Raw genomic sequence first — 12281 nt, forward strand, 5'->3', positions numbered from 1 at the left:
TATATATATATATATATAATATAATTTTCAATTTATTTTGCACTTATAGCATATAATAACCAAATATTCTGATCGTGTTTTAAAGAATTAACAACGGCCAATGGGAGTCGTGAGGATACGGTTTTATAATTCTTTGAATGTTCTTTGTTTACTACTAAATGGGACGAGAAAATAGAATGAAAGTTTTCCAATCTACTATATATAGTAGATTAGTAGGGTGGGGAGACTGGGACACCTTTTTATTCTATTTTTTTTTATCCCACGGTAGTAAATAAGGAAAATTCAAAGAATTATAAAACCGTCTTTTCATGACTCCCATAGACCGTTGTTAATTGTTTAAAACACGATCAGAATATTTGGATATTATGTGCTAAAGGTGTCCCATTTTCCCACCATACTATTTATTAATATTTCTTTTCCAGACGTAAGAAGCATAACGTTTGGTTCTGACATCACCCTACCCCCATATTACGGTTGTATGCGGGATATTAAACACAACAACAAAATACTCGATGCTCAAAGCAGGGTTGTAGCTTCTAACTTGGAAGGGGGGTGTAACCGTCAAGAGGTGTGTCAACCTGACAGTTGTCACGACCACGGAATTTGTGTGGATTTATGGAGCAAATTTCGGTAATTTGAAATTATACTTTTTTTTGGTAAATTGAAATTGTACTGTATAGGTACAGGTTGTATGAAACAAAACACCCGTGTTATACGACTGTTGTTTTCCCGCCACGCAAGAATAAAGCAAGTAACATTCATTTATATTTTATACTATACATTACATCATTAACATACACCTTATGTACTTAATATACCATGGTTGTTCATTACAGATGTGAATGCTTAAGGCCTTACATTGGAAATACATGTGACTTAGAAATAAGACCTGCTTACATTTGGAAATCTCAATAAAAAAAGTTTTGCACTTTTTAAGGTAAATTTAATTTGAATTTTGTTAACTTTAGTAAGTTGGGGTAAGATGGTCCATGTTTTTATTCTCTTTTCTCGTCCCATTTGGTGGTGAACAAAGAATTTTTACAGAATTATATAACCGTATCCTCACAACCCTAAAAGAGCGTTGGTAATTGTTACAAACACAATTAGGTGTAATGTGTCTACACAAACAAGCAGAGCCAAAGTAGATTGCATTCACCACATTAATCAATGAGGTTCCCTATATTTTAGAACCAAAATTTTAACTGCATTTTAACAATGTCACCCCAGATTTTCCTAGATCGTAGATCTTACCAAAAAATTAATTAAAATGTGGCACATATTTTTATAACTAAATTTAATTTTTATTTTCTATACAGCTATTAGAGCCTCCAAAACAAGTTTTTAATATTTCTATGTTTATTAAAACTTTGCAACCAGATGGAAATATTGTGTTAACGTCAAATTTAACTGACTCAACCAGTGTGATTATAAGTTTACTTAACGGAAAATTACAAGTAAGTTACTTTTTATGAAGTATTTTTTAATAAATTGTGAAAAAGTGTCGGTCAAATACAACTTAACTTATATAAACACATGCAAAAATACCTATACTTTTATGCTCTATAAATATACCTTATAAATTCCTATACCAGGTTACAATAGCAGAAGAAACACACAGTACAAATACATTACTTACGGATGGTATATACCATTTTATAATGGTGGAAATTGTAAATGACAAATTGAATATACTCATCGACCAAAATCGGTAAGTTTATATGATAACTATAGCTGAATTGTCCAGCGCTGTGGCTCAATGGTTAGGCAAGTGCATTGTAACCGAAGGATACCGGGTTCAATGCCCGATACTGGTAGGTGTATCGTGTATGTGTCCTTGGGCAAAACATTTAACAGACATTGCTCCAACCCAGTGGTCACTAATGGGCTGTAGCACCTTGAATGTCGGGATAATGGGTCAACCCTGGCCTAAATCTTAGGTCCCATGGCGTGCCACACTGTAGGACCTCACCTGTATATAATAGAATGTGCGTATACAATGTTTTTTTACCGTATAAATTTTAAACTTTAATTTTCAGATTGACCGAAGTAACTTTATCTTCCAATATAAATGTTACAACATCAAGTCTCTATATTGCTGGTTTACCCACTAATACAGGTATGTATCTATTTTTCATGTGTTTGTGGATGTTTTTCTTTGTGTGTGTATAAGTATTTTTATATTGTGTACTTTAGTAATTATATTTATATGTTTGTGTGTGTTTGTAAGTATTTTTCAGTTTGTCTGTGTTTGTATGTGTGTTTGTACGTGTTTATATGTTTGTGTGTATGCTTGTTTTTAGATCTATATCCTTGTACGCTTGTTTTGTTATTTTTTCTTATGTGAGTACTTCTATTAATACACCTAATACCCACTGTCGAACTGCTTCAGTTTTTATATAATATTTCTATTCTAGGATCTCGTAAACGTAGAGAGACATCTAGTGTTGGTTTCAAAGGAGCAATTCAAGACGTTCAATTTAACGGAGTCCGATTATTATTTCATCATAATGACACTGGAAGTATGTATATTATGATGTGTGTGACTTATTTATCCTTGCATGGCGGGCCAATGACAGCTTGTTGGTGGGCCTATTATAGTTGTTATAACACAGGTTTTCTGTTTCATACACCTTGTGCCCGCTTACAAGTTACCACACGTGTAACTATGTAAGTGATTTTTTATTCCTTGACTGATAATTTAAGATGGGACACCTTTTCGTTCTATTTTCTCGTAACATTTGGTAGTAAACAAAGAACATTCAAAGAATTATTAAACCGAATCATTACGACTCCCACAGACCGTTGTTATTTGTTTAAAGCTCGATCAGGATATTTTTGGATATTATGTGCTAAAGGTGTCCCATCTTCCCCTACCGTACTATATACAAATATTTTCACCCAAAAACTTGCTTATTATTAAGTATTGAATTATGACATCATAATACATTTCAGACATCACAATTTCAAACGAGCCAATCCGGTTTCTTCCCTCCCAAATTTCCAACGTTCTGATTGGACAAGTGTCTGACCCAGTTTGTGGCTCAGCCAATCACAGCTTGTATAGCAACCCATGTCATAATGGGGGTGATTGTGATGTTATTTTCAACGATTATATGTGTAATTGTACTGACACTTGGAAGGGAAGAAATTGTGATGTCCCGGTTTTTTGCAAGTAAGTTTTTATATTTAATAAAATTTTTTTACAAAATTTTATTTTTTGACTGTTTTTATAGGCGTCATGTTTTTTGTGTGTTTTTTAATTTTTTTTACGAAATCTGGGGTGGTATTGTTGTTAAAATACAGTTACTTTACACTCATAGCTGTCAAACATAGGGAACCTCATTGATTAATGTGGTGAACGAAATAACTTTGGCATTGCTTGTTTGTATGACACCTAACAGCAGGGTAAAATCTGGGGTGACATTGTTAAAATACAGTTACACTCATAGTTGTCAAACATAGGGAACCTCATTGATTGATGTGGTGAATGCAATATAATTTGGCTCTTTATACATTTTATACATTATTTTTCTATACAGACAAATAACATGTCCTGGTCCATTACAATGCATTGACTTGAAACATGGGGGTTTTGAATGCATTGGCGCTGCTACATTTGATCATACTACTATAGCTATGTACACTACAGATCCAAATACTGTAGTAACTGATACACTGTCGTTTAATATAAGAACTAGGTATGTATATGCATTGGGATTTAGGTGTGTAAATGGTAATGGGTTCAAGGCTTAATGCTGCTACCATTGTGGGTGTATGTGTCTTTGGGTGCAAGATTTACCGAAAATTGCTCCAACCCAGTGGTTACTAATGGGTTGTCTAAATTATCAGCCTTATACTACAAAAAAAATAAAAAATAACTTAAAAAGTTACATACATAGTAACTCATAAGTGGGCATGAGATGTATGAAACAGAACACTTGTGTTATAACGACTGTCTTTACCCCATAACGCAATAAAAATCACACTCATTCATAACTTAAAAGCGGGCACAAGGTGTATGAAGCAGAACACCCATGTTATAACGACTGTCATTACCCCGCCATGCAAGGATAAATAAATTACATTGATTAATAAATATTTTTTACAGATCGGTAAATGCTTCAATAATTCAGTTCCGGTCGAAATCTGGAACAATCCAGTTAAATCTGGATATAACCGGTCGAATCCAGTTTTTATTCTACAGTTTATCAACTAATGGTTCTGTGGCAAGTGCCGTGTCAATTTCAGATGCCAATTGGCACAATGTGACAGTTATAACTCCTAGAAACAGGTAAATTAATTTTGTTAGATTTAGAAAATACATATATATATATAAAAAATATATATATAATTTTTTGTTTATTGTAAAATAAGTTAAAATGAACACGTAAAATTTGTAAAGTATGAAACTTATTTTAAAAATGTCAAAAATGTATTTATAATTTTGTTCTATAAAAAAAATACAAAATAATAATTGTGTAAAATAAGGAATATTTTTTTTAAAATTGTGTTTTTTCAGTTCTCTTTCTCTATTGGTGGATGGCAATCATTATTACACCAACGTGTCTCTACCTGAAGCTCTGATTGGCCAGATTTCCAATTCAACTGACAACTTGGCTGTGATTGGTGCAATTGATCAAGGGTTATTTAAAGGTGAACTAACATTTTTATGTGAAATTTGTAACTTTTTAAAATAAAGTTTGTAAATTTAATTTTATCTAAAGTTTAATTTTATGTAAATTTAATTTTTTATAAATTTATTTTTATTTGGATAAAATGTTAGATATTATTAAATCGAGCACCATGGCACGGAAAAAAGCATAATTATTTTTAAAGTTACATATGTGGTAACTCGTAAGCTGGCACGAGTGTATGAAACATAACACCCGTGTTATAACGACTGTCGTTACCCAGCCAAGCAAGGATAAACAAGTTACATTCATCCATTTAAATGTTTTTTACCAAAAACTTTCAAAATAATTATAAAAAATCGTAATTTTTTTATTACATCGCAATAGGCTGTCTTTCTGATGTCAGAATTGGGGGCGTGGCGCTTCCATTTTACGACCAATCACAGCTCACGAATCATTCAAGTGCGACTGGCTCCACCCACACTATTATGACATCAAGTCTGGATATTTCATCACTAGGTTGCCATGGCGACAATATGTGTGGTTTGAATCCTTGTGAAAATAACGGGACGTGTCTGGACTTGTTCAACAAGTTTGAATGTCGTTGTAAATTAGGTAAGTTTTGTTGGGTAATGGGTTGCTTTTGGGGTAAATTTTTGGTTGTCTCGTTATAACATGGGTGTTCTGTTTCATACACCTCGTGCCTGCTTACAAATAACCATGTATATTACTTTGTGGGTGATTGTTTTTGGGTTCTGTTTTTTAATGTTTTAGACTTTTTTTAGGTTTTGATTTTTCAACATGTTGATTTTGTTGAAATGTGTTAGTTTTTTAATGTGTTGATTTTAATATTTCCAGGTTTTGTTGACGAAATTTGTTCAACAAATGTTGACAACTGTGTTGGCGTTGAATGTAACAACGGGTCTTGCGTTGATTTAGTTGATGACTTTGTTTGCAACTGTACAGATGGATACCAAGGATATAGGTTGGTTTTGTAGCTATTTTTAATGGACATTATATTTATATGTATATATATGTATAAGTATAATAGTGATTCTTAAAATAAAGGAAAACTCAAAATTAGTTCAGGTTTTTTATTCAATTTCTGTAATTTTCTCATCAACTTAATTTATGTAATATTTTGTAATTTTTTTTTAAATTTTTGATGTAATATTATCTTTATAGGCACCAAAAGGCAAAAAATTAAACAGGAAAAATTTAACACCCCAGTTTTAAATATAAAACGGCTTTTACCCTGCTGTTAGGTGTCTATACAAACAAGCAGAGCCAAAGTATATTGCATTCGCCACATTAATCAATGAGGTTCCCTAACAACAATATGTGTAACTGTATCTTAATAATATCACCAAAATTTCAAATATGACGCCTATGTACTAAACCAATTTTTTAAATTTATTTAATGTTAAATTTTTTTTCCCCTTAGATGTGAAAGAGATATAGACGAATGCATAAACAATCCATGTTTTAATAACGGGACTTGCCGTAACCTGATTGGCTCATTTGAGTGTCAATGTATGGGTCAGACCATGGGGGCATTGTGTGAAATAAACGTCTCACAATCGTGTAACAATGGAAGCGACGAACCGTGTCAGAATGGGGGGGCGTGTGTAAATGTTACTACTTCTACGGAGGTAGGTGTTATAGAAACTTAATCCCTAAAGCATAAACAGTTTAGTAATAGTATATGTTGTAAAGTGTTATAGTATTTGAAAATTAGGACAGTTGTTCATGGTGTATTACAGTTGGTTAGCGCGCCTGCCTGTAACCTAGAGGTAATGGGTTCAAGGCTTGTCGCTGCTACCATTGTGGGCGTATGTGTCCTTGGGCAAGACACTTAACCGCAATTGCTACAACCTAGCCGTACAGAAAGAGAAAAAACATATCCACAATGTTACATATGTGTTAACTTCCACCACACAAGAATAAAAAAAGTTACATAAATTGTAACTCATAAGCGGGCATGAGGTGTATGAAACATAACACCCATGTTATAACGACTGCTGTTACCCCACCATACAAGATTAAATAGGTTACATTCATTCATTCATAATAATAATCACGAATTAAAATAGCATTATGCCAAAATAAATACAATAATACATTCATTCATTACTATACAATATTATTCAGATCACACATACCTGTGTCTGCCCACCCCTTTATACTGGGAAGAACTGCCAGAATGTGGTGAACCATTGTAAAAATATAACCTGTCTTAATAATGGATCTTGTTTATCAAATTTGGTAAGTCGGATTTTTGGACTTTTGTAAAAAAATAATGCTGCTACCATTGTGAGCGTATGAGTCCTTGGGCAAGACACTTAACGACAATTGCTCCAACCCAGTGGTCACTGAATTATCAGCCATACAGAAAAAAAACAAGCACCCACAAAGTTACATATGTTGTAACTCGTAAGTTGGCACGAGGTGTATGAAACAGAACACCCGTGTTATAACGACTGTCATTACCCTGCCAAGCGAGAATAAATAAGTTACATTCATACATTTTTTCAATTTTCTGATTTTAATATTTGTTCTCGTAATTTTACCTTCTTAAGTTTTTATATTATTTCTATTTAGACTTCATACACCTGTTCATGCATGAATGGTTTTTACGGCGAATTCTGCGAGAATTATCTTGGCGCTTGTTCGACCGTGACATGCATGAATAATGCTACTTGTGACATCACAGAAGATGGTTTTCAATGTAATTGTAAAAAAGGTATTTCATTTATGAGCCAATTTTATATATGTGTTATTTAGTTTTATTATTTGTCTTTTTACTAAACTACTGTTCTGTTTTTTCATTTAGGTTTTTCTTTAAATTTTTTCAAACAAGTATTTTTCAGTTTTTTTTTTCTCTAATAAATATATATATTTAGTATTCATTTTCTGAAAAAAAAATTTTCTAAGATAAGTATTAATTCATTTATGTTTTTCAATTAGTTTAATGTAATATTCTTTATATATTTATAATTTTTTTCAACATTTTTTAATTAGTGTACTTTTTTGTTTAAAATTCTTTTTTTTAGCTTGTTTTTTATATTTTTTAATATTTTCTCAGGTTACGTAGGAAGATTATGTGAAGTGAATGACCTTTGTCATAACAATAATAATGTTTATTGCTCCAATAATGGAAACTGCTCATCCAAGCTTTCACAGGATCACGATATCACGTTTTCATGTGATTGCTTACCAACTCACGCAGGTAAATTTCCTGTGAATTTTTTTCACAGTTTTGTGATTTTTACAAGAAAATTGAAATTCAAAAGAATATTTTAAGATTTTTTTGTGATTTTTTTAGTTTTTTTTAAACTTGTTTAACCATTTGAGAGCTGCTACCTTTGTAGGTATATGTTCTTAAGCACTTAACAGCAATTGCTCCAACCCAGTGTTCCTTTATGTGGTCTAAAGTGTCAGTCATATATTCAAAATGACTAAAAAAATTACACCCACAAAGTTACATACGTGGTAACTTGTAAGCGGGCACAACGTGTACGAGACAGAACACCCATGTTATAATGGCTGTCATTGCCCTGCCATGCAGAAAAAAAAACAAGTTACATTCATTCACAAAGTTACATACGTAGTAACTCGTAAGCAGACTCGACGTGTATGAAACAGAACGCCTGTGTTATAATAACTATCATTACCGGCAACCCAAGAAAAGACATTTATTTATTCAATATATATATATATATATATTTATATATATAACTCTACATAGGTGATCGGTGCAACCATAATAACCCATGTTACAACCACACATGCCACAATGGTGGCTCTTGCTCTCTCGTGTGGGCAAACCCCACTCCAACAACTGGCCACCAGGAGGCAGTAGCACCAACAGCAACGTGTGTATGCAGTTCTGGGTACACTGGTAATTTATGCGAAAATGTAAGTCAAAAAAAAATTTTTTTTAATATAATTTTTAACGTAATTTATTTTTACTATCAATAATTTATTTTTACTAATTTAGTGTAATTGTTTTTACCAAAAATTATTTTTATCATTTATTAAAAATTGTTTTACGCACATCACTTTAAAACATAGACGCCAAACTTTATACTGCAGGGGAGGCAGGGTTAGTTAGACACACATTCCTATAAAACAAATCTAACTTATTGGTTTTATTGTTTACTGATTAATGCAGTGTCAAAAATTCCAGGGTTGGCCCGCCTACCCTGCCACCCCAGGTTTGGCGCCTATGACTTTCAACAATACAGCACTTAGATTTGACTAACATAGTAGTGTAAAAGTAATCTCACTTTAGAGCTACATTTTTTGTGATTTTAAAAAAAAGAGTGTTTCTTTAACCCGCAATCACCCACAAAGTTACATACGTGGTAACTTGTAAGCAGAACGAGGTGTATGAAACAAAACACCTGTGTTATAACAACAGTAATTCCCCGCCACACAAGAATAAAGCAAGTTACATTCACTTTTCACATACGCAGCTTTCACCATTCACACCAAGTTAAAATTACCTAAATTATATCCAATAATTCAGAACGCACCTCAGACCCAGAGTTTATGGGTCATACTGGGTCCTATTATCGGCGCCGCCGGGCTTGTCTTTTTTCTCGGCCTCCTAATAGCGCTTTTGTGCTATGCACGCGGCGCTCGTGCGAGCCGTGGTGTCTACAGTCCACAAGCCACCGAGAGTGCCGCTGCCACGACACATGCCACGCCATTGCCATTAAAAGTGCCGCCTGAGAGGCTTATATAGGGTATATACATGCATGTCGTGCAGGCATGTTATAGGTGTCGTATTTTCGCATGTCAGTCATTTCATGTAATGTCTGAAATTCTATAACTTGTGAGCATGAGGTGTATGAATACTCCATGTGTATTTGGTGTATAAGAAGACAGCCATGTTATAACTTAGCAGTGAGCATGAGGTGTATGAATACATCGTGTGTCTGGTGTATAAGAAAACACCCATGTTATAACTTGACAGTGAGCATGAGGTGTATGAATACACCATGTGTGTCTGGTATATAAGAAGACACCCATGTTATAACTCGCCAGTGAGCATGAGGTGTATGAATACACCATGTGTGTCTGGTGTATAAGAAGACACCGATGATATAACTCGACAGTGAGCATAAGGTGTATGAATACACCATGTGTGTCTGGTGTATAAGAAGATCTAAAAATATAAAGATAGAATAGTAACAGTTATAAATGCCCAGCCGTTTTTTGGACCTTATAGATGCAGAATTTAAACAGACGTTGTATAGTGCTGTATAGTATTATACAGTAGAGTAGGATGGGGGGAGATGGGACACCTTTAGCACATAATATCCAAATATTTTGATAGTGTTTTAAACAATTAACAATGTTCTATGGGAGTTGTGAGGATACGTTTTTTTAATTCTTTGAATGTTCTTTGTTTACTACCAAATGGGACGAGAAAATCGAATAAAAAGGTGTCTCATCTTTCCCCACCCTACTATATATTGCATGTATATTCATTCATTTCAACTAACCGGTAAGTCGAGGGTTCAATTCTCACCCCAGTTAGTTAAAATTTGTATCATAAATTTTATGATTCATACTTTAGCTTGACAGTGAGCATGGGGGGGTCTTAGTAAAACTGACGATTCATACTTTGCATGCTGTTTTGCTGACATCATTATGACTTAACAAAAATTAACCGACATAACTTAACAAATATAAAAATTTTTCATTGTCATGACTCAACAAAAATTGCTGCCGAAATAATGATTGCCAAAAAAGATTCCAAATTTATCATGACTTCACAAAAAAAGTGCTGACATCATGATATGCATGCACCCCCTAACATAGAAATAAAATAACCTTCTTACAGGCCACAAGTGAAGCGTATCGCAGCGTCATAATTCTTGCTTCTTGCGTCGGAGGAGCCACCGTCCTCTTGCTCCTCCTTGTGGCGATAATGTCGCTGGTTTCGATCGTTTTAGAGCGACGAGCCACGTCGGGAACTTATTCTCCAAGTAAAAGGGAACAGAACTCAGCGACCCCACAACAGCCCGGAATTGAGATGCTTACTGATATAAAACCGCCGCCAAAATGCGAAAGGCTTATTTGATGTTTTAAGTGTTTTCTATATGGGTGAGGTCCTGCAGCGTGGCACGCCATGGAATTTGTGTTTTTTTTTTTATTTTAAGCCTTTTACCAATACAGAAAAAAAAGAATGTAAAAATTATGTTTTTTAACGGAAAAATGCACATTTTTCAAATACTTATTTAGATGATACACTTTTTATATATTATAACTCTTTTCTATATGGGTGAGGTCCTACAGTGTGACACACCATGGGACCTTAGTTTTGGAATTGACCCATTACCCCAATTTTTACTCCTTTTACCAATTACCAACAAGAAAATTTTAAAACATCTGATTTTTTTGAAAAATTTGCACATTTTTCAAACCGTACTAAAGCACATTATCCCAATACTTTTATTTTGTAAATATTCTTATTAAAATTGTCACTTTTTACTCATTTCCGAAAGATTTATCAGTTTTACTATCGAAAAAAGCACACCGAATAAAATTTATCATTTTTTTTTGCTGTTCCTTTTTTTTATTTTTTTTTAGATTTCATTTTATTGTGATGTCATAATATATGGTGCTCGCCTGATAGTGTTATAATATTTTTATTTTCGTGCCAATTTCTCTTCATTGTGCTGCTGCATCTATTTCTTTGTTTCTTTTTTATCATGTTTCACCAAAAATCATATCTCATAAGCATCATAAAAAATTTTGTCACGAAAAATTTTTCAAAATATTTTTGTCACGAAAAATTATTTTTTTTTGCTTTTATCAAATTATTGCTACTAAATCTTCGTTTTAATAAAAAATACTTGAAAAATATTTATTTCTGTTGTTTGTACAATTTATCAAATCCACAAACCATAAAAGGTTAAGAAACACCGGTGTATATATATGTTATTATATACACCTGTTTTATAACCTGACAGTGAGCATGAGGTGAATGAATACACCATGTGTGTCTGGTGTATAAGAAGACCCCCATGTTATAACTCAACGGTGAGCATGAGGTGTATGAATACACCATGTGTGTCCGGTGTATAAGAAGACACCCATGTTATAATTCAACAGTGAGCATGAGGTGTATAAATACACCATGTGTGTCTGGTGTATAAGAAGTCACCCATGTTATAACTCAACAGTAAGCATGAAGTGTATAAATACACCATGTGTGTCCGGTGTATAAGAAGACACCCATGTTATAACTCAACAGTAAGCATGAGGTGTATGAATACACCATGTGTGTCTGGTGTATAAGAAGACACCCATGTTATAACTCAACAGTAAGCATGAAGTGTATAAATACACCATGTGTGTCCGGTGTATAAGAAGACACCCATGTTATAACTCAACAGTGAGCATGAGGTGTATGAATACACCATGTGTGTCTCGTGTATAAGAAGACACCCATGTTATAATTCGACAGTATGCATAAATTAAAATACACCTTTAACCGAGGTACTTTCCCTGTGATGTCACACCATGTTACGTCACCAAAGTGCAACGTCAAGAACCTGGGTTATATATAAACGTCATAATAAGCATTTCCGCTTAAAATACGTGCATTTTGAAATCGCGCACGAACGACTTAAA

The 12281-nt window shown here is 33.6% G+C and overlaps 1 protein-coding gene across 5 annotated transcripts in view; it reads left to right on the forward strand.

The window, feature by feature from the left end:
* Window positions 1–10819, forward strand: part of LOC100175485 (protein crumbs homolog 1) — a 29673-nt gene extending 18854 nt beyond the window's left edge. For 4 of the 5 annotated variants that reach the window (XM_009862327.3, XM_026837344.1, XM_026837346.1 and 1 more), the window contains 16 exons: window positions 1317–1454; window positions 1593–1708; window positions 2037–2116; window positions 2415–2519; window positions 2953–3172; window positions 3540–3698; window positions 4109–4291; window positions 4520–4653; window positions 5019–5246; window positions 5490–5616; window positions 6076–6283; window positions 6783–6896; window positions 7233–7374; window positions 7717–7860; window positions 8380–8549; window positions 10486–10819. In XM_009862327.3, coding sequence (XP_009860629.2) covers window positions 1317–1454; window positions 1593–1708; window positions 2037–2116; window positions 2415–2519; window positions 2953–3172; window positions 3540–3698; window positions 4109–4291; window positions 4520–4653; window positions 5019–5246; window positions 5490–5616; window positions 6076–6283; window positions 6783–6896; window positions 7233–7374; window positions 7717–7860; window positions 8380–8549; window positions 10486–10725 — 2508 coding nt within the window. In that variant the 3' untranslated portion in view covers window positions 10726–10819. Of the gene's footprint in view, window positions 1–1316; window positions 1455–1592; window positions 1709–2036; window positions 2117–2414; window positions 2520–2952; window positions 3173–3539; window positions 3699–4108; window positions 4292–4519; window positions 4654–5018; window positions 5247–5489; window positions 5617–6075; window positions 6284–6782; window positions 6897–7232; window positions 7375–7716; window positions 7861–8379; window positions 8550–9162; window positions 9383–10485 lie in introns of all 5 variants that reach the window. The other variant, XM_026837345.1, reaches the window with a different exon arrangement.
* The last annotated feature ends 1462 nt before the right edge of the window (window positions 10820–12281 follow it).

The sequence above is a fragment of the Ciona intestinalis genome, chromosome 13 (assembly GCF_000224145.3).
Source record: "Ciona intestinalis chromosome 13, KH, whole genome shotgun sequence".
Classification (NCBI taxonomy): Eukaryota; Metazoa; Chordata; class Ascidiacea; order Phlebobranchia; family Cionidae; genus Ciona; species Ciona intestinalis.